The sequence below is a fragment of the Myxocyprinus asiaticus genome, chromosome 30 (assembly GCF_019703515.2).
Source record: "Myxocyprinus asiaticus isolate MX2 ecotype Aquarium Trade chromosome 30, UBuf_Myxa_2, whole genome shotgun sequence".
NCBI classification, from domain to species: domain Eukaryota; kingdom Metazoa; phylum Chordata; class Actinopteri; order Cypriniformes; family Catostomidae; genus Myxocyprinus; species Myxocyprinus asiaticus.
Window position 1 is genome coordinate 38187034 of NC_059373.1, and position 22355 is coordinate 38209388.

General features: G+C 39.8%; 2 protein-coding genes across 5 annotated transcripts in view; one reads left to right on the top strand and one right to left on the bottom strand.

Moving 5' to 3' along the window:
* The window catches only part of LOC127420745 (membrane progestin receptor alpha-B-like), a 38737-nt gene extending 37803 nt beyond the window's left edge, over positions 1 to 934 (bottom strand). For 2 of the 4 annotated variants that reach the window (XR_007893864.1, XM_051663267.1), the window contains exon 1: positions 660 to 819. The gene's annotated coding sequence lies outside the window, so the exon portion shown is untranslated. The other 2 variants (XM_051663265.1, XM_051663266.1) reach the window with 2 other exon arrangements.
* Positions 149 to 20651, top strand: LOC127420687 (NLR family CARD domain-containing protein 3-like). Its single transcript, XM_051663151.1, has 12 exons — positions 149 to 248; positions 2208 to 2338; positions 6165 to 6246; positions 6317 to 8092; positions 8528 to 8695; positions 9278 to 9457; positions 10227 to 10412; positions 11143 to 11331; positions 13446 to 13601; positions 18389 to 18562; positions 18660 to 18706; positions 18794 to 20651. Exons 2-12 carry the CDS (start codon positions 2236 to 2238, stop codon positions 19414 to 19416), a joined length of 3684 nt encoding a protein of 1227 aa, XP_051519111.1. The 5' UTR covers positions 149 to 248; positions 2208 to 2235; the 3' UTR covers positions 19417 to 20651.
* The last annotated feature ends 1704 nt before the right edge of the window (positions 20652 to 22355 follow it).

Consider the following 22355-nt stretch of genomic DNA (forward strand, 5'->3'; position numbering starts at 1 on the left):
GGATTTAACCACTGGAGTAGTTTGGATTACTTTTATGCTGCCTTTATGTGCTTTTTGGAGCTTCAAAGTTCTGGCCACCATTCACCATTTCCGGGCTAACAGACATATCGTGCACCTCCGGGAACGCACCACTTTTTTGTCCAGGACGTGCATTCAAACACTCCTGCGCACCAGTCGAAGCACATTCGAGCACTTCTGTGCAATAGCAAATACATTCCTCAAAACCACTTATGGAAAACAAAATATAGGTGAGCAAATGATGACAAAATTTTCGTTTTTGCATGAACTATTCATTTAAAGCTGAACATCATAATGGTAGCACACGTCAACTGTACAAGAAAACAGCTCACATACTGTACTTTGAACATGTCAATATATAGATGAGGAAAGACTCATTCTTAAAACACGAGACTATTTCTTCATTTCCTAGATCATTCGCATATCCAATAGTTGCAACAGGTGCTCAACAAAGTTTCTGAACAATAGTATGCACTATTACATAATGATCGCTATAGATAGACAGACACATATGCTTAATAAATATCTGCTTAAAATCGTGTCCTTGTTGTGGAAAACAAGATAATGACGACAACCGAAAGATTCTGGCATTTCATTCATGCATGAACGAATAGGAGGCCGAATACATGGTTCTGACTTACTGTGTCTTAAAAACATGATGTCATGAAGTGTGTCACAGCAGACAATACGGGATCTCATAATCATAACTGTGCAACATAAGCTACAACAAACATGCGAATTAATAATTGCACCTCGTTTTACACTTTAAGACAAAAGGCGCATAAAGCTCTATGAGGAGGCCTGTTACCTCTTTGATTGTCTTCCGCAAATCTGGCCCTTCAAATATCCGAAAATGCAAAGCGACTGAGAACTGTCTTCTTCCTCATACTGAGTTTCTGGCTCGAGTCAGTTCGGTCACGCCTCTTCTTGTTTCGACTGCGTTGCTTGCGAGCGAAGAGGAACTCTCCCCAAAAACATCGACGCCGATGCTTGGGCAATCAATGCTGACACGTTTGTTCGTAATATTTTTTATAATACTTCTCATTTACGTTTACATAGAATATATTAACGTGTCTCTAAAATGTTAGAAGAAACAATTAGCGTGTTAAAAGAGGGCTGCTTTTTGTCTTCCTGAGCAATAACAAATTACGTTTCTTAATATTATTACAGTTTATTCGCAAAATATGTAAATAAAAAGGTGATTTCAACAGGCAGATCCAGATTGAGCTAAACTTCCAACTTTGAAAGAAAGAAATGTTGTGTTTTTGTGCGCAGCATGCTGAATAACAATGGCTGTGTCTCGTTTCGAAGGCTGCGTGCTAGGTAGGACGCGTCCTTTGAAGGCTGCAGTATACCGAGTGTCCTCCTTTAAACAAGCCTCGTTTAAACGAGACGGCCTTCATAGGACAAACGGAAACAGAATGTAACATGGTTGCTATGACAACAGTCCACTCTTTAATAAGCGCGAGTCCCTCTGGAAGGGAATGTATGAGGTACATTTTAGGAGAGTTATAATGATGTAAAGAGAAAAGAAAATAGATTTTACAGGTGTACTTTTAGTCTAATACTTTATTTTAATTATATATTAATATAATTATACATATTATATACTCTGCACCCATCGACTGAGGTACTTCAACTTGGGAATTAACATTCCTTGCGTTTGAACATAACATTTACGGGCAAATTGGCGTCATTTTTTTTTTAGACATTTCCGTTGAAGCAAAGAATTGTGGGTTGTGAGTGCCCACGAAGGACACACCTCACGCATCTTCCGAATTCCCGTTCGAAGGCTGCATTCCCAGCGTCTTACTCGCTTTTATGAAACGAGACAGCCTCTGACGTATGCGGCCGACAAATGCGACCTCTGGAGGACGCAGCCTTCCAAACGAGACACAGACAATGTTTTGTTTAATTGGCTGTCATCATTTATTTATTTTTTTTTTTTAAATCAACCTGTTTGTGAGAGTTTTTTTTTTTTTTTTTTTACAGAAATGTCAGTACAAAGTTCAACTTTATAAAAATGAGTGGTGGCTATAATAATAATAATAACAATAAATGTTTATTTTATATAGTGACTATTTTATATAGTCGCTTTACAATTCAGAGAGACACAGATAACAAGGCTATACACATTTCACACAATAATATCACATGGAGTAACTGGAGTATATTTTGTATTCTTGTAGGGTCGTGAGGTTGCGACGTGAAAGAGAAATGGAGTTCCATAATGAGGGTGCAGAGATACAGAAAGCTTTGCCACCGAAGGATGAAAGCTTGAACCGTGGTACCTGTAGTAGGCTGGAGTCCGTGGGCCTAAGTGAGTGAGCTGGGGTGTATGGATGAATGAGATTAGAAATGTATAGGGTAACCATATGTCCTCTTTTTCCTGAACATGTCCTCTTTTTCGAACCTTAAAAAAGCGTCGGGCCGGGATTTCTAAATTTGCGAAAATGTCCGGGATTCGGCTTTAGTTGCATTATGATGTGCATCTGGTCTAATACTTCAATGTGTGTGCGTGCATATTTGCATTGCTTTAACCCCTCTTTGTAAGTCCCGCCTTCTCGCACACCAGTTGGTCAATTATAAGAGGCTTGCAGCAACTATTGGCCAAATTCCTGCCTGTCAATCTCTCTGTTGTGTTTGGCATCAAACAGTTGCTTGACAGTAGCAGCAAATGACAGCTGAGTGGAAATAATGCCCAAACGAAAGTGCAAATTTACAGAAGATTTGCACAAAAAAATTCCCATGCTTTCGTCCAGGTCGAGATCTGTGGGAAGCAGAATGTATGACATGTAAAGCTGGCACTTATGTGTCAGTTGCTAATAAAGGTGCAAGTGATTTAGAAGCACACATTAGCTCTGCGAAGCATAAAGGTCAGCAAAAGCTGAAAGTTCATCAGGTAAATTAACGGACTACTTTTTGTGACCAGGTAAAATTGTTATCACATTGCTTCATTTTCCATGGCCATTCAAAATAATACTAATAGTAAATGAAGGTACACTCATGGCATCAAATATTTTAGTACGTGGACATTCAAAAAAATGTTGGAAATTTGTGTATATATATATATATATATATATATATATATATGTTATGCTAATAGAGTGTCATTTTCACTGTACTAAAGGTTGCATTCATAGTAACACTGTTTTGAACCCTGTTATCCCCCCCCCAAGCCATGTAATGCTTTAAATGTAATGAGTATATTGTATTGAATGCGGTAGTAAACTGGCAGCCAATGTAGGCTTTGAAGAATACGCGTGATATGAGAAAATGTCTTTGAGTAAGTGAGGACCCGAGCAGCAGAGTTTTGGATGTATTGGAGCTTATTTATTGTCTTTTTAGGCGGGCCATAGAAAAATGAATTGCAGTAATCGATTCAAGAAGTGATGAAGGCGTGAACTAGGGTCTCTGCATTCTTGAAATCCAATATGACCAATATGGGATTGCAGAAAGTGAAGCTGATCCACCACCTGATACAGTTACACCAATACACCTACTAGCAACCAATATTACAGCAACTTGGTGGTGATCATTTAAAGAAATATAGGCTATACTCAGTGGACAATGTGTAATTTGCCATGTTTACATTCTGCATTCATGGGCATGGCACTTATGCTAACCTGCGATATGTGGCCATAATATGCATCTGTTACCATCTGTTATTTTATGGACTTTTGAACGATCATACAGATGTAGTTAAGTTTGGAGATGTACTGTTATCTGAATCGGGTCAGATACCATGCTTGTAAAAATGCTCCGATACCACAAACCGATACCATCTGATGCTCAAATGTCATTACGTAAACATTCAGCACACAAATTAAAATCACGTTATGTCCTAGTACATGTAGTTTGCATGAGCTGTGCGCTTCAAATGTGAGCACTTGTGAATGTGTGGAGCCAGTGTTGTGCTGACGCCAGCTGCTAAGCTCCTTGGCTCATACACAGAAAACACCATCATGAGCATCGCACACTCTGTTAGTAGCAGATGACAGAGAGCAGAGCGCTAATTTACTTTGTTGCACGAGACACAGACAGACTACATATTTATTTAATTAAATAGCAGCCTTTAGCAGTTTAATAATCACATTGGATCATGTAGCGACCTGCTTTCTGAAAGTGAGAAGCTACCGTCAAAACACACAGGAACAAGGCTTCAGAAAAAAGAAGGGCTTCACTCCAAAATAAATGCTCAGTTTAAATAGAAAATAGTATGACAGAATGTCACTACTGTATAGTTATGCAATATTCACTGTAATACTACTACTACTACTACTAATAATAATAAATAGTAATTGTATTATATTTAAGCAACATCTCACAACTGTGATGCTCTGTTATGCAGTACTTTATTTGACAAGAATAACTCCAGTGTTGTATTTTGTATTGTGCTGTGAGGTTCTGTATAAAAGCACTTCATTTTATAAAAATAATACAATATTATGTTGAAAACTAATTGTTTTCATTTGATGAAAGTTTTAATGAATTCATTTATTTAGACATGATTTTGATGATAAAATTGAAATAAACTGCTAATATGGTATAAATAAACCGGAAAAAGATGTTGCAGTCAAAAAAGGTGGAGCTTAGAGTCACACTCACCGATTCCATTGACTAATGGCAGTAAGAAGGTGTTTAACAGCCGGTACAAAGTTTACTGAAAGTTTGCGCTAGCAAGCTGTTTTCAAACCACAGCAACAAACTCAAAAACATGTTCTTTTTGGGCAGATTTATTAGAAATGATGCAACGCTTGTTCTTCCCTCAGTTAAACTAGAAATATATTGATACCTTTATACTGAGTTCCATTCATCTGAGAAAGTCGGAATTTCAAATTTCCTACTAGGAAAAGTGTAATGTAATGACACTTAAAGTCGGACTTCAAACTTGGAAACTCGTGCGGAAATCTTCAACTCTGATTTCACCCAGGAAAATGTACAGAGAGTGGCAGAATGACACGCCCCTCTCTTGGATCATTGTGGCTTGCCTCTTCAGAAGGCCGTTCTTCAACCAGGCTCACCACTGGAGTAGGTAGGAGAGAGGAGGTGCGCATTCACTATTCCCATTCAGCAGCGTGTGATGAGGCGCACCTGAAGTTAATGGAACCTCATCACTGCTGCCTTTAAAAACAGAGCTCGCCTCTCCTCTGAGAGACCGGTCTCTTCACACTTTAGTCCTTGCAGGTCCAGGAATGGAATGGGAAGGGTCTGGTGCGAATTAGATGCGCCTCTGGACCCACACCTCGGACCCCCGGTGCGACTTAGATGCGATTAGTTTTGATTGGAGCACACATTGCAGCCAATGGACCAGGAGGCCGGGCTGTCATTTCCTCACATGCCGTGGCCCTGGGAAGCTGAGCCGCTCTAAGGAAGCCGCAGCCCCTCACACCCCGAACCTAGGAGGGGAGCGCATTACGGCCACTGGGCTCCGTCCATTATACCTGGACCTTACCCTTTTCGTTACCAGCTATGCTTCACATAGCCCCAGTGCACCGCAAGGACGGCAAATCCCCCTTTTGTTTGGACTCCCTCTTTTGCACATTTTATGTTGATTATTATTTAAAATAAACGCCTCTCCGAGGGCTGACGCCACACCCACTGTGTCTGTCTTTTCCTTACCTTGCCACATGAGTTAATAATAAACATTCACTTCTAAGTTCCTACATTACATGATAATAAAACTTGTTTAGAAAATGTTTGCAGAGACAAGTGTTCAAAACACAATGAATTATTCTCTCTTTTTATAATTGTACATTTGTAGGACAAATCCTAGCATTGCAACATCATTTAACAATTTGGTTGCAAGGAGACTGTACACTTATTAATGGAAAGTCAATGGGAGCATTGCGGTTTTGTTTCGCTAGACGTCATCGTCCGAGCATCGGGGAATGGAATGCCTTTGTGGTGGGAAATCAGAGATATCAAGAAGGAATATCCCACATCCGACTTTTAAATGGAATGCAGCTTTAGTTCAGAAGAGGGAGAGTTCAAGAAACCTGCTTAGTTAAATGGAATGCAGCTTTTAGGCAGAAGGGGGAGAGTTCAAGAAACCAGCTTAGCTAAATGGAACGCAGCTTTTAGGATGCTACTGGCAGATCAATTACATATTTCACATTGTTTTTATTTATTTATTTATTTTGCAGTATCGAGTACGATGGAATTCAATTTAGAAGAAAATACTCCTCAAGACCAAACAACAATGAATAATCAGTCCGAACAGACACAGTAAGTTTTGCTTTGTCTTGTCTTGTCTGATGGTGGTCAATAACATTTAACACATATCTGACTTTTCCAGCTCTTTGTTCGCTGCTAAACAAAATTCTACAGAAGAGATCCAAACTATGAGATCTTTACTGCAAGACATGTTAAGAAGGCAATATGAAGGTACTCTGAAGGCTACAACTTACATTCCACTGAAGATGTATTTGTCAAAGAGAACACATTTGGATGCACAATTGTTTCATGAGATGCAAGAGTTGGAAAGACCATTTAATGAGGTGATTAAAGAGGAGAACGTGATTAATCATGAGGATCTCCTGAAGCCTCATTCCTCTACACAAAAACCTGTCCGCACAGTTCTGATAAGAGGGATATCTGGATCTGGCAAGTCAACAGCTGTGGGCAAGCTTGTTTTAGACTGGGCACATGGCAAAACGCACCTCAACATTGATTTTGTGTTTCCTCTTTTCCTGTCTGAGCTGAATATTCTGTATAAGAATAAATATAGCCTGGTGCAGTTCTTGGATTTGCTCTTTCCAAAGATTCCAGACCTGGAAACTCTCAAACATGCTCGAATCCTCTTTATATGTGATGGGCTGGGTGAGTTTAGACTCCCTCTTAATTTTAAGCATGCCAAGACATGCTTCAATCCATTGGAACCAGTTTCTTTGGACTGCCTGCTTGTGAACCTTCTCAGAGGAAATCTTATACCCTCTGCCCAGATCCTGGTGACCTCAAAGCTCAAAGATCCAAATCTGATTCCTCCAGAACACGTCCAGCGGGTGGTTGAAGTTCATGGGTTTGATGACTTACAGTGGGAAGAACATATCAAGAGAGAAGTGCATGATCAAAGCATTGCTGCAAGAGTGATTGTTCACGTGAAGTCTTCAAGGACCCTGTACATTATGCGTTCCTTGCCATTCTTTGGTCAAATGGCTGCCACTGTTTTGGAAGAGCTATTTAGTAACAGTTCCACCACTGACACAAATCCACCACTGACATTGACAGAGATGTTCACACATTTCATCCTGATTCAAATGAAAAGACAAGCTGTCCAGGAAAGATCCACTAGATTAGGCACTGAGGAGATCCTGAAGTTAGGAAGACTGGCTTGGCACATGTTGGAAAAGGACATGTTGACCTTTATGGAAAAGGACTTTAGAGAGACAGATATTGATCCTCTACATCCTGACAAACTCTCTGAGAATATGCCCATGCTTTTCAGAGAATGGGAACTGATGAATTTAGGGAAAACATACCGCTTCATGCATCCCAGTTTCCAAGAGTACCTTGCAGCACTTTATGTTGCTGTGCATTACAAATCCAGCAAGGGAAATGTAATGTCTTTTACACTTGCAGAAAGAGTAGAAAAGTTGCTCAACCCTACAGAAGTGCCACTGGAGATGTCCAGAAGGGCAATGAATAGAGCTTTTAGAAGCAAAACTGGCCAATTAGATGTATTTCTCCTCTTTCTCCTGGGTATATCTGCAGGCCCAAGCAAAAACCTCCTTTCCGGCTTTCTCCAAAATTCGTCTTGTGATGTGAGGAAAGAGGACATAGTCTCAAACATCGTAAAGAAAATTCAGGTGAACCCGTTATACGAGATTTCAGTTAATCTCTTTCGCTGTTTGGAAGAGCTTGACCTAGCCTTACCTGTGGTTGCAAATCGTGGCCAGGTCGAATTTGAAAGAAATATGGATACACAATTCTCTCCTTCACAGTGGTCACATGTGGCTTCTACTTTGTTGACTTCTGAGGATTCATTGGTGACATTTGATGTTAGAAAATACACCAACGCAGATGAAGCCATCATGAGATTGCTGCCTGTCATCAAGATCTCCAGAGTCCTCAGGTGAACAACACAACACAATAGAAAGACACATACATGTTGGTTTCCACCACCATGTATTTAAAGGGTTCATGTCATGAGAAACAGAATTTTCCTTGATCATTTGAAATATAACAGTTTATTGTACTATGAAAACATACTGTAACTTTCCGAACTCAGAACTTCTTCCCCAGTCTAGAAAGACCATGTATTGCCCAAGCACAATTAAGAACTAACAATAAAAGTAAAATGTGGGACCATTAGCCAAAAAAATAAATATGCTTGATTAAAATGATGAAGACCTACGGGGAACAAAAATGAATGGTTAGGAAAAATGTATGACCCTTCAAACTTACTGTTAGTATCAGGGTTTTTTCAGGATTATTTTGTGTGAAAACAGATGTGTGTAATTACATAAGACGTCAACCTATAAATGTATGTCTTTCTGTCTGTCTTAAGACTAGATGAGGGCACAGATTTGAGCTGGGCTCTGCTTGCCTCAGCTCTGACATCACCAGCCAACCATATCAAAGAGATTGACATTGAGAAGAAGGCCATGTATAATTTAAACTTGAAGTTTTTATCTGTTGGTCTGGGAAGCCTTAACTGCAAAGTGGAGATACTGAGGTAAGCTGATAAGCAGCAAGCAACATTATGCAGGTACCTTCTAAGTTCTATGGTAGCATCCTAACCAAAAATGGAACATCATAAGTGACTGATTTGCAAAAATGCTTTATATGAGGAGTCGACAACCTTTTTGAAATTAAATGCATTTAAAAATGTTCTTGTTAATCTATTTAACATCATGTACACTGAAATGGGCTGAAGACTTTAGTCAAATCAGTAGCCTAATAAGTACAGATTTATAATGGAGCAGATTGCTTTATTGGGGCTGAATGATTAAGATCACATGCATAATACTGATCACTTTATCTCTGTTAATACCCCCCCCACCCTTCCTCCCCCCAGTTTGCTTGCAGAATAAATTATTCACGGCTCACTGCAAATAGTGCATTTCAACAGTGGCGATGGTAACTAAAAATGTGCTTTCGCATGATGTTACATTTATGCCAACAGGTGTCAGTGAAGCTTAAACAAAATTACTTAGTGCACCATTAAGATCTCTTGCACTAAACATAACATTTTAAATATCTGAATAATCAAAGACTCTGCATCAAGTCCTTCCTGTTATCACTGTTCTTTTTTTAGGATACCACATTTTCATAAACTTAGCAGTAAAGATGCCGATCCCCTGGTCTCAGCACTTTCATTGAACCCAACACATTTGAGAGAGTTGAACATACTGCGTTCATTCCACTTGAGTGACAGGACAGTTCAGAGCTTTTCTCAAACCCTAGTGGACCCCAGATGTCATCTGAAGAAACTCGCGTGAGTAAAAAGATTAGGGCCTGCCATTTGAATCGTTGTATTTAGTGGGGTTTGACTTGTGAATAACAAAACAGGCAAACAAATCCATTGATAGACTTACATTGAAGAAGTGACCCAAGCCATGTCTAGAGACCATAATATCATAGAGACTTTGGAGTGGACTTGGGTTTTGACCTATTTTGTGCCAAGAAGTGACACTCTAGAAACCACTCAAAATAACATAGACACAGCATAACAATGGCCTAGCAATGACCTATCAATGTAACAACCCCTTAGAACCTTAAAGTATAAATCAGCATCCTAGTAACCACTTAGCAATGCCAAGCCACTGCATAGAAATACACAAACAACCACTCAGAATACCTTTGCAGCCAAATAGCAACACAAGCAACCACATAGCAATGCCCCCAAAATCCTAGAGCAACTAAATAGCAATGCAACCACATAGCAATGCTCTAACAACCACTCAGAACACCCTAGCAACCACATACTGTACAATACTGGACGTGATAACCACTCAGCAACCACGTAGCAGTGCCCAGCAACTGCATAGCAACATGCTGAAAACCACTCAGAACATCTTAGCAAACACATAGCAAAGTCATGACAACCACCCACAACATCCTTGCAGAGTGGAGGTTACTTTTGCATGAGAAAACTTCTCATATTCTCTTTAGAAAATATTAAAATCTAGTTAGCTTTTACATTCTTTATTTCATCTTTATTGATTCTGACATTCATAATCAGTCTAGTGTGTTATGTTCCCCAGTCTACGAGGAGAAAGTTCTCTCTCCCTAGAGGGATGTAAGATCTTGGCAGCAGCTCTCTGTAGCAGTTCTTGTCATCTGAGAGAGCTGGACTTGAGCAAGTGTTTTCAAAGTTCAGATGAAGATCAAGCTGTGCAGCTTTTGTCAGAAGCATTCAGAGACCCAAACTGCAAAATAACAGTTCTGAGGTAAATAATAATCCACAATGGCAAGCATATTCTTCAAATGGCTACATTTTAGAATACGTGTTGTTTTGCTTTTTCATAACACATAATATTCCCTGAAGTGTGTAATTTTTTTCTTGTACTATCCATGACGTGACACTTCTTGTCCAGTGTGCAACCAGCTTTATGGGACAGTAAGGTGTCCAGTGGTTGCACACTTTAGAATTTTGGCAGATGCAGTAGGCCATCTGGGAATTGTTCGCCCACTGTTTCATGAAAATGTACAGCTTTGTGTACTATTAGTCACCTGATTTCATGATTCCGTGGTAACATTTCTGCTAAATGATATAACATGGTTCATTACATGTATCACAGCAGTTCAGAGGTGAAATGAGGTGAAGTGATGGATACAAATATTTGTAGCGCAACTTGTTTGACCTGTAAATTTGCCAATATTGTCAGAAAATGCAATAAACAAGAACAAAGGTCAGGCTATGTGGGGGAAGAAACAAGCTCTGCTTCTATATTCACATACAAAATAATATGAATCATTAGTGCTGCAAAGCACAAAAAGTCAGCCAAAGGAGAGATGTACACAGTAGTTTCTAATTTAAATACTTTTTTTTTTTACAAGCAGCTGGTGTTGTTGGATGACCCACTGGGACACTGTTAATGTGTTGGACTCCAAAACAAGAATAACATTTTGAAACATTTTGTGTTCTGTTCATTAAATGTCTCCATTCTTTCTTCACAGGTTGGCATTTTACTATGTAAATCAGGAAGCTTTATCTGCATTATTCTCTGCTTTTCAAGATAACCCTTCACACCTGAAAGAACTAAGTCTAATTTACTACAGACCAAATACTGTTGAATTTCAGCAACTTTTCTCTCTGCTGGCGGATCCTTGCTTCAAATTGGAGACACTGCGGATAGTTCACCATTGGTATGAATAAGAAATCTTGCCTTGATTCAGCCCCGGATAATGCAAAGTAGCTTAAAAAAAAGTTCACCCCAAAATTTAATTTTGCTGTCACAATTTACTGCATATTTATTCCATTAAACAAAAAAGGAGATTTTAGGCAGAATGCCAAGTCACTATTCACTTTAATTTGATATTTTTTCAGTTAGTAAATGTGAATGGTGTCTGATGTTCTGACTAACATTTTCTTTTGTGTTCCATAGAAGTAAGAAAGTCATACAGGTTTGTAAAGACATAAAGGTGAGTGAATTATGACAGGATTTTCATTTTTGGGTGAACTTTATCTTTTAGCAGTATGTCATTACACTAGGACCGTAACACCAACTGTGCACCCAATAATCAGATTAGTGTTGAACCGATATGTTTTTTAAAATATGTTTTATAAATGATTGCATTTTGTCCCCCCAATCCTGAATATGTGTTAACAATCTTGTAATACACATTGGCCGTATGATCCTACTTATTACTGATTACTAAGATCCTAAATAACCAGCATTAAAGGGATAGTTCACCCAAAAATTTTCTCATGATTTACTCATCCTCCTGGCATCCCAGATGTGTATGACTTTTTTCTGCTGAACACAAATGAAGATTTTCAGAAGAATATTTCAGCTCTGTAGGTCCATACAATGTAAGTGAATGGGTGCCAAAATTTTGAAGCTCCAAAATCCATATAAAGGGAGTATAAAAGTAATCCATCCAACTCCAGTGGTTAAATCCATGTGTTCAGACACAATATGATAGGTGTGTGTGAGAAACAGATCAATCTTTAAGTCATTTTTTATCATAAATTCTCCTCACTGCCTAGTAGGGGGCGATATGCAGGAAGAATGTGAATCACCAAAAACAGAAGAAGGAGAAAGCGAAGGAAAAAGGACTTGAATATTGATCTGTTTCTCACCCACACCTATCATATCGCTTCATTAGATATGGATTTAACTACCAGAGTCATCTGTAGTACCTTTATGTTACCCTTTTGCGGATTTTGGAGCTTCAAAATTTTGGCACCCATTCACTTGTGATCAAAAGAGCTGAGAAATTCTACTAAAAATCTTTGTTTGTGTTCAGCAGAAGACAGAAAGTCATACACGTCTGGGATGGCATGAGAGTCAATTATGGGAAAATTTTCATTTTTGGGTGAACTATCCCTTTAATTTGCATGTGCAATCTATCAAATTGCGTGTTATCATGGTACTTGCACCAAATGCATGCTCACTTAAAGTAGGCCTACAGCTCTTAACACCATTTTATTTTCATTCATTATGGCATTTATTAACATATTTATTCACAATGACAGCATGATGCACAGCGCAAATTTAATTAAAGGTGCTGTAAGCAATTTGAGCCATTTTGGAACTTTTACAAGACTGAGCCGTTGAATTAGCCATGCCCCCTCTTTCCAAAGCACACAGTCCAAAGATACCATTGTGACCAACACCGAAGACAATTAGTACATCTTCCCATGCTTGTCAAACACAACAGTAGTGAAATAGCACCCTTAACTGACAACTACTATGAATCTGAATATGGCATTAAGCCTCAATGATTCGTTTCAACTACAACACTATGTGAACGTGCAAAATTGACAGGCAGAAATCATCAGTCATTTACAGAGTCTAGTTCTGTCCCTTAGATCGGTGAGACATCTCAGGACACTTATTTCATTGATATCCTTCAGGGAGTAGGAACATTTTCTGCATACTAGTCCATAAAAAAATCACTTACAGCTCTTAATTTGCTCTCGCAGTTGTAGTTTCTGAAATGACTTTCTGGCTTGATGAATCATTTTGCAGTTGCATGTTAATTCATTGGCATTGACATCAGTCTTTATTTTGCACGTTTAATGGAAATTGCATATTCATTTCAGGGGCACATGCAAAATTTGCCAAGACATGCTATTTTGTGCATCTGAAAGACGCAGTCCTCATTGGACTGCGTTAGTTGATCAGCTCGGACCTTTCTTGCACATGCTATCAAGTTGCACATATTTCTATATGCGCAAACCATTAGTAAATCAGGGCCATCCTGTTTTTGTGAGTGAGTAATATAAACATGATAATTTTTTATTTTTTTTGAAGCCTGTCTTCTGCTGGTTCTCTTGAAACGCTTGCTTCAGTTCTTGGATTGTGCAGTCTCAGATGTCTGGATCTTAGCCTTTGTGGTCTGAAAGATTCTTCAGTGGAGCTGCTTTCTTCAGGACTGTGCAAAACTAACTGTAAACTGGAGATACTCAGGTCAGTCTGAATGTAAAATATAATCAGGTGCAAAGCTGTCAAAACCTACTGTTCATTATTGCCTGCCGCACCTCCACCAGTGCGTTCAGTCTAGCTGCATTGTCATCAGCCGGTAGCCACTCATTATAGATGTTTCGCACCATTTATCCCGGGAACATCACCTGGTGGTGGGGCAATGGTCAGGGATGTCTCCCTGTTACCCCCTGCAGCTGGATACCGGATCCTTTCCATTATTTATACTAACCCTACAATGCTACATTAATTCAACCCTGTTACAATAAGTTTGGAATTTAAATACTTATAATAATTGAATAGAAAAAAAGATATTCCAGAGCCTAGTGGTCTTGGCTTGTAGGCAGTGGTACCATCTTCCAGAAGGCAGGAGTGTGAACATTTTGTGAAAAGGGTGAGAGAAGTCCCTGATGATGGAGTGTGCCCTCCTGACACACCACTTGTTGTACTGTAGATGTCCTGGATGGGGGGCAGTAAAGTGTTGGTAATGATATGGGCGGTCACACACTGTAGGGCATTTCAATCAGAGGCTGCGCAGTTTCCATTCCAGGCTCTAAGTAGCACACTTGGAAAACCTGAGGAGGATTGGGGTTGAAAGTCTAGCTCTTTTTAGTTTCCTCAAGAACTGGAGATGATGTTTTCACATTACATTTTTTCAGTAAGTATGAGGTGTTGTAAGTCCAAGAAAGGTCTGAGGTGATGTGCATGCACAGAAATGTAAAACTTTGCACTGACTCCATTACTGAGCCATCAATGTGCACGTGGACATTGCCCTTCTGAGGTCACTTCTTCTCTGTATGCTGATTCATCGTTGTTAGTGATGGGCCCCACCACTGTGGTATCATCAGCATACTTGATGATGTGGTTGCTGTTGTGTCTGGCAACACCAGGAGCGTAGCACTCATTTCAGAAGTGAGGGGGACAGAATGTTCAGTGTAAGAACAGAAAAACATGACCAAGTAACCAAGTTTTCTGTTGTATCTTGTTGATACAACAGAAAATCTGACGGCCAGATTTAACAAAACATCACCTCATTCAGGCAGAATTTGTTATATAGACTTTGTTAAGTGAGGGCGACACACACCCTGCGTATTTTACACCCATTATTAATGTGTACTTTTGAGTAGTTTCTCTTAGCATTACATAATAACCTGCATTGGGAGGGTAGTCGTTGAGGTTACGAGCAGGTGATTTCTTAGGGACTGGAGTGATGATGGTGGATTTGAGGCAGGTTGGGACAACAGCCTGAGCTAGGGATGTGTTAAAGATGTCGGTGAAGACCTTTGCCAGCTCATTGGTGCACTCTTTTAACACACGACTAGGGATATTATCTGGTCCTGTAGCTTTCTGAGTGTTGACTCCAGCCAGAGTCCTCCTCACATCAGCCATTAAGACAGACAGTACCTGATCGCCTATGGGGGGGCGCCGCTTTCACTGCAGGTGTTGCGTTAAGTGCCTCAAACTGGGTGTAGAAATGATTCAGCGCATCGGGCAGGGACACATTCTAATAGTCAGTGCTACTGTTGTTTCTTTTATAGTATGCTATTATCTGTATGCCCTGCTACATCTGCCTCGGGTCGCTGTCCACAACATTTTTTGAATCTTCAGGGCATAGGCTGCTTTGGCTCTTCAAATACCACTGGTTAAGTCCCTCCTGGATGATCTGAGTACCACTCTGTCACCAGATTTATACAAGGCATATGATATCAAAACAATTATTTTTAAAAGACAGAAATGTAACAGCATAATATTTTTGAACAGAAAGTGCAGAAATAAAGACAAACACCCAAACATGTGCAGCATGACACGACAAAAGCAAATAGCTCCCATTAGAATCAATGATACTGTCTACACTGGATACGTCCATCCCATCGACAGTAAAGGGATGCCCGGTTCTATTTAGCAACGCACATGATGGTGCTACTCCTGTCAACAAGACAAACGGACGATTTTGAACGTTCGCTTTTGTGTGTCCATTATAGATAGCCTCGTGTTCAGTCAGTGTAGCCAGGGTATTAGTTTTTATGCACTAAACAGAATTAAGTTCAGTACCCTGCTAATAATATCAGTTGTAAGTCAAGGGGACACATGTACACAAATGGCACTGTTTTCTAAAAAATTAAAAATGTATATATTTCAGCATGCTAATGTATCACCCAAAAAATTTAAATATTTAAATGTGTATATATATATATGTATGAAATTAAGAGACCACTCCAAATGTTTCTTAAATCGGCATATCTAAATGCATAGCAACCATTTCATTCCAGTGTCTGTTGAATTCCTGCTTGAATTTTTGCACCAGGAGTGGCATAAAGTCACCCAACAGCAATGTGAAAGACTGGTAGAGAGCATGCCAAGACGCACGAAAGCTGTGATTGAAAATCAGGGTTATTCCACCAAATATTGATTTTTTAAAAATTGTTATTTATTTATTTATTTATTTTGTATCCTCTTTTTTCCCAATTTGGAATGCCCAATTCCCACTACTTAGTAGGTCCTCATGGTGGCGTGGTTACTCACCTTAGTCCGGGTGTTGCCTCCGCTTCTGAGACAGTCAATCTGCGCATCTTATCACGTGGCTTGTTGTGCATGACACCACGGAGACTCCACATGTGGAGGCTCATGCTACTTTCCGCGATCCATGCACAATTTACCATGCGCCCCATTGAGAGCAAGAACCACTAATAGCGACCACGAGGAGGTTACCCCATGTGACTCTACCCTCCCTAGCAACTGGGCCAATTTGGTTGCTTAGGAGACTTGGCTGGAGTCGCTCAGCACAACCCGGATTCGAACTTGTGACTCCAGGGGTGATAGTCAGCATCAATACTCACTGAGCTACCCAGGCCCCCAAATATTGATTTCTGAACTCTTCCTAAGTTAAAACATTAGTAATTTTTTGTTTAAAAATGAATATGATCTTGTTTTCTTTGCATTATTCGAGGTCTGAAAACACTGCATCTTTTTTGTTATTTTGACCAGTTGATATTTTCTGCAAATAAATGCGCTAAATGACAATATTTTTATTTAGGAGAAATGTTGTCAGTACTTTATAGAATAAAACAAAAATGTTCATTTTACTCAAACACATACCTATAAATAGTAAATCCAGAGAAACTGAACATTTGGAGTGGTCTCTTAATTTTGTCCAGAGCTGTATACAGGTGCATCTCAATAAATTAGAATGTCGTGGAAAAGTTCATTTATTTCAGTAATTCAACTCAAATTGTGAAACTCGTGTATTAAATAAATTCAATGCACACAGACTGAAGTAGTTTAAGTCTTTGGTTCTTTTAATTGTGATGATTTTGGCTCACATTTAACAAAAACCCACCAATTCACTATCTCAAAAAATTAGAATACATCATAAGACCAATAAAAAAAAACATTTTTAGTGAATTGTTGGCCTTCTGGAAAGTATGTTCATTTACTGTATATGTACTCAATACTTGGTAGGGGCTCCTTTTGCTTTAATTACTGCCTCAATTCGGCGTGGCATGGAGGTGATCAGTTTGTGGCACTGCTGAGGTGGTATGGAAGCCCAGGTTTCTTTGACAGTGGCCTTCAGCTCATCTGCATTTTTTGGTCTCTTGTTTCTCATTTTCCTCTTGACAATACCCCATAGATTCTCTATGGGGTTCAGGTCTGGTGAGTTTATTGGCCAGTCAAGCACACCAACACCATGGTCATTTAACCAACTTTTGGTGCTTTTGGCAGTGTGGGCAGGTGCCAAATCCTGCTGGAAAATGAAATCAGCATCTTTAAAAAGCTGGTCAGCAGAAGGAAGCATGAAGTGCTCCAAAATTTCTTGGTAAACGGGTGCAGTGACTTTGGTTTTCAAAAAACACAATGGACCTACACCAGCAGATGACATTGCACCCCAAATCATCACAGATGATTGGACCTTCCTCCAGACTCTAGGACCTTGGTTTCCAAATGAAATACAAAACTTGCTCTCATCTGAAAAGAGGACTTTGGAACACTGGGCAACAGTCCAGTTCTTCTTCTCCTTAGCCCAGGTAAGATGCCTTTGACGTTGTCTGTGGTTCAGGAGTGGCTTAACAAAAGGAATACGACAACTGTAGCCAAATTCCTTGACATGTCTGTGTGTGGTGGCTCTTGATGCCTTGACCCCAGCCTCAGTCCATTCCTTGTGAAGTTCACCCAAATTCTTGAATCGATTTTGCTGGACAATCATAAGGCTGCGGTTCTCTCGGTTGGTTGTGCATCTTTTTCTTCCACACTTTTTCCTTCCACTCAACTTTCTGTTAACATGCTTGGATACAGCACTCTGTGAACAGCCAGCTTCTTTGGCAATGAATGTTTGTGGCTTACCCTCCTTGTGAAGGGTGTCAATGATTGTCTTCTGGACAACTGCCAGATCAGCAGTCTTCCCCATGATTGTGTAGCCTTGTGAACCAAACTGAGAGACCATTTTGAAGGCTCAGGAAACCTTTGCAGGTGTTTTGAGTTGATTAGCTGATTGGCATGTCACCATATTCTAATTTTTTGAGATAGTGAATTGGTGGGTTTTTGTTAAATGTGAGCCAAAATCATCACAATTAAAAGAACCAAAGACTTAAACTACTTCAGTCTGTGTGCATTGAATTTATTTAATACACGAGTTTCACAATTTGAGTTGAATTACTGAAATAAATGAACTTTTCCACGACATTCTAATTTATTGAGATGCACCTGTATACTGTATATGATGTTCCCTGATATTTGAATCTGTGAATCTTAAAATATAAGCTGAATTTGTTTCCCTGAAGGATGACACACTGCCACATCACAGAAGTGGGAGCTGCTTGTTTGGCAAGGGCTCTCCGCAGTAACCCATTAATCATGCGAGAAATAGACTTGAGCATCAACCCTGTTAAAGGCCCAGGCTTTGACCAGCTCAGATCTGTTGCTGAAGATCCAGCCACCCGATTAAAGAAATTAATGTGAGGCAATTAAAATACATATACATGGGATCAGAATTTCTTTACAAAGTTATTTTCAGTTAAATATTTCTGATGTTTACTTAATCTTCATCTACAGTGTGGATGGCTTAGAGGAGCACCGTGACATGGAAACTCTACGCCAATGTTTGTCTACATTTTATTTAAATTAATTATTACTTTTGATAGTGAAAAATCTAAATGTGCAGTCATAACTCTTAGTTTTGTCTTTAGATGCATGTCGGTTGACGTGGGATCCCAACACAGCGTCTGCAGGTGTGCTGTTGTCAGAGAAAGATACCAATTTTGTGCATCGTTCCAGAAAACAGGAACCCATTCCATTCCATCCAGAGAGATTTAAAGTTCCAAACCAAATCATGAGTCGGGAAGGGCTTAGTGGACGCCATTTCTACCAGGTGGAGTGGTTTGGCAGGTTTGCAACTATTGGAATGACCTATAAACACATAAGTAGGAAGGGAAGCTTTGCTGCCTGTAGCCTTGGATTTAATAAAGAATCCTGGGGCATTTCCGTCAGCACCCCCTCTCCCATCTGTTGTGCCCATCATGGAGGGGTGGAAATACAACTCCCTGACTGCTCGCCCTGGAGAGTGGGTGTGTATCTGGACTGGCCAGCAGGGACTTTGTCCTTTTACAACACCACAAATGACACAGCCAAACTCATACACACCTTCCACGCCAAGTTCACTCATCCTCTGTTCCTCCTTGTATGTATTAGTGCTGGTGCACAGCTGTTGGCAGAAGAGCCCCCTCCTGTCTGTTGCCATGACCACGACCCCTGGGATATGTTTAGGGGCTTTAAGGACTGCAAGGGTTGTAATGGATCAAAGGCCTTATAGATAAACTGACATTCCTTCAAGGAAAATTATATTTCCTTCGTTTGTGGATGAGCTGATGATAACGTTTGTAGTGACGCCATTTCAAGAGGTTGTAGCAGATATATTAGATGTTGTAGTAGGGGAGCTGGGGGGCAGTTGTAACAGGGAGCAGTTGCAACACAAAACATTCTTCAATCACAAACAAGCTAGAATAATGACATAAAACCTGATCGCACAGGAAATCGACATGCTGCTTGCAAATGTTCATGTATCCTGAAATCAGCTCCCTACTGCTGTATTAATGACGAGCACAAACAATCCATCCATCTTTGATGTCCACTTATCCTATGTAGGGTCACGGGTAGTGCTGGAGCCTATCCCAGCTGTCTCGGGTCGAAGGTGGGGAAACACCCTGGACAGGTGGCCAGTTCATCACAGGGCTAACACACACCGACAAACACATTCACACTATCACTCACACCTGCGGGCAATTTAGAGTCTCCAGTTCGCTTGACCTGCATGACTTTGGATTGTGGGAGAAACTGGAGTACCCTGAGGAAACCCATGCGAACATGGGGAGAACATACAAACTCCACACAGAAAGGCCCAGGTTGAGCCCGAACCGGTAACCTTCTTGCTGTGAGGCAACAATGCTACCCACTGAGCCACAATGACAACATACCTCTGACAAGCACAATCACCCATCAGTGCAAATGTGTTCACCTTTCCCTATGGCACTGCAAATAGTGCTTTGCATGCAATCTCAAAGACATGGGTTCTAGTCCCATGAATACCAGGAAGTAATTGTGTTCACAATGAGACACAGGTTCTGCTGCCATGGAAACTGGGAAATAATCACATTCACATAAATAGTGATGAACAGGATTCGGAGGTTGCATTTTTGCTCTTAAATTACATTTTTACTCCACTGAGAGTTAGGTTTAGGGTATATGTTAACTAAAATATGCAACTAAAATATGCATTCCTGTTGAATGTATTACATAATTTACAATACAACTCCCTTTTGGCACCACCCTGTGGACATTTCACTTCAACAACACTTCCAGTTTCAGCCACTGTGCGCAGTGGTTCCAATTTCAGTAAGCACAGTCGATTCAGCAGCAGAACTTTCCACAGTGGGCTCAGTTTGCTTATTTAGCAAATGCTTAGTAAAGCTCTGTCTGAGAAAAAGAAATATGATTGTATGTCCTTGTGAGAAATTTTCAGCAAAAAAATAAAATGATTTTGAGTTTTGAGTGTCTAGTATTTTTGCTTCTGCTGTCTAAAATTATGATGCCTTCAAATGTAAACTTATATAAAAAAATTTCCAAAGTTGTTGGTTAAAAGTTAAAAATTATTGACAGATGCCAACACGTTTTTACTGAATTGAAAGACTTTTGAAACCTATAATAATTATTTATTTTAGTATCTAGTTCAAGGTTTCCCAAAGAGCTTGCCTACCAAAATATTTCCATTATTTACCAAATTTTACAGACAATTGACATTGACAGACAATCCCAAATGTCAGTCATTTGACATATGAAAACAAGAAAGAACACAACTTACACCATGTGCGTAAGTTTTCCTTTAAGCCGTTGCCAACGCGGGTTCACTTTCTCCCTGCATTTGTGTTAAGGATGTGCACGGTAACGGTTTGCAAAATTAGATGAACCGTGAGGGTTCGCAAACGGTTATTTAGTTATAAAAGAATGTTTATTACAATGATTAGGATTCAAACACTTGTCAGAATAGCAGAGAATAAGGTCCCCAATGAGCTATGAACTTAAATGGCACTATACATTGATCTTCAAATGATAAAATCTCTCACATTGAAGTCAAACAAAAATAATCAAACTGTGACTGCCTGCAACATAATATTCTTAAAAGGAATAGTTCACCCCCCCAAAAAAATAAAAAAATAAATTCCTCATGGCATCCCAGATGTGTATGACTTTCTTTCTTCTGCAGAACACAAATGAAGATTTTTAGAAGAATATTTCAGCTCTGTAGGTCCATACAATGCAAATGAATGTTGACCAGAACTTTGAAGCTCAAAAAGCACATAAAGGCAGCTTAAAAGTAATCCATACAACTCCAGTGGTTTAATCAATATCTTCAGAAGCAACATGATTGCCAGAATGTGGCTTCCATCTATGTTTCCTGTCTGTCTGTGTCTCCCCATGTTTTTTTATTAGTTGATTTGTTCCTGTGGCGTGGCAGTTTTCCCCACTGATTACTTCTCACCTGCAAGTCATCGGAGTCTTCCGTACATATTTATTTTATACGTAGGGTTACGTCCTACCTAAGTTTAATAGTGCAACGCTCAAATATTTAGTAGTGTGTAAATTGTGACTTTGTGCCCATTTACGCCACAACTAGCCTAAGTTTTAACTTACGCACAGCTGGTGCAACTTGCCCCAGCTCATCACCAGCCTATGTTACTTATACCTGGAGTTCTCAGTCATTCATCGAAAGATTGTTCAGTCAACTAGAGTGGTTCTTATGGTAAGGCTAACTAGCTTTAAGTGTTCTCAGCTGAATCATTCAGTCTTTGTTCTTGTTTTCATTTGTGTTTTCTTGTGTCTCAGATCCACCATCCAACCTGCCTACCTGTATTCACCATGTACCTCTTCAGTCATCCACTCTCTGTCAAGCCTGCCATGCCAAAACATCTAACTCACCGCTCTGCCATTACCTCCTGCCTGTCCAGCCCTCAGCCTCCAGCGACAGTTCATTCACCTGACTGCTCATTTTTCATCTATTTCAGTTTATTATTAAATACCATTTTATCATACTCTCTCTCTGTGTGTGTGTCTGTGTTCAGCATTTGCATTCAAACCATTGTTCAGGTATAACAATCATAGGTATGGGTGAGGAAACAGATCAACATTTAAGTCCTTTTTAACTGTAAATCTCCACCTTTGACCAGGCCCGACCATTAGCTGGCGATATGCACGAAG

What these genes read in the sequence shown, in the direction of transcription:
- LOC127420687 (XM_051663151.1), top strand. Translation starts at nt 2,236, where the DNA reads ATGGAGTTCCATAATGAGGGTGCAGAGATACAGAAAGCTTTGCCACCG. An exon ending in GCTGGAGTCCGTGGGCCTAA is followed by an intron (nt 2,339 to 6,164) that starts GTGAGTGAGCTG and finishes TTTATTTTGCAG; the next exon opens with TATCGAGTACGATGGAATTC. An exon ending in TGCAAAATAACAGTTCTGAG is followed by an intron (nt 10,413 to 11,142) that starts GTAAATAATAAT and finishes CTTTCTTCACAG; the next exon opens with GTTGGCATTTTACTATGTAA.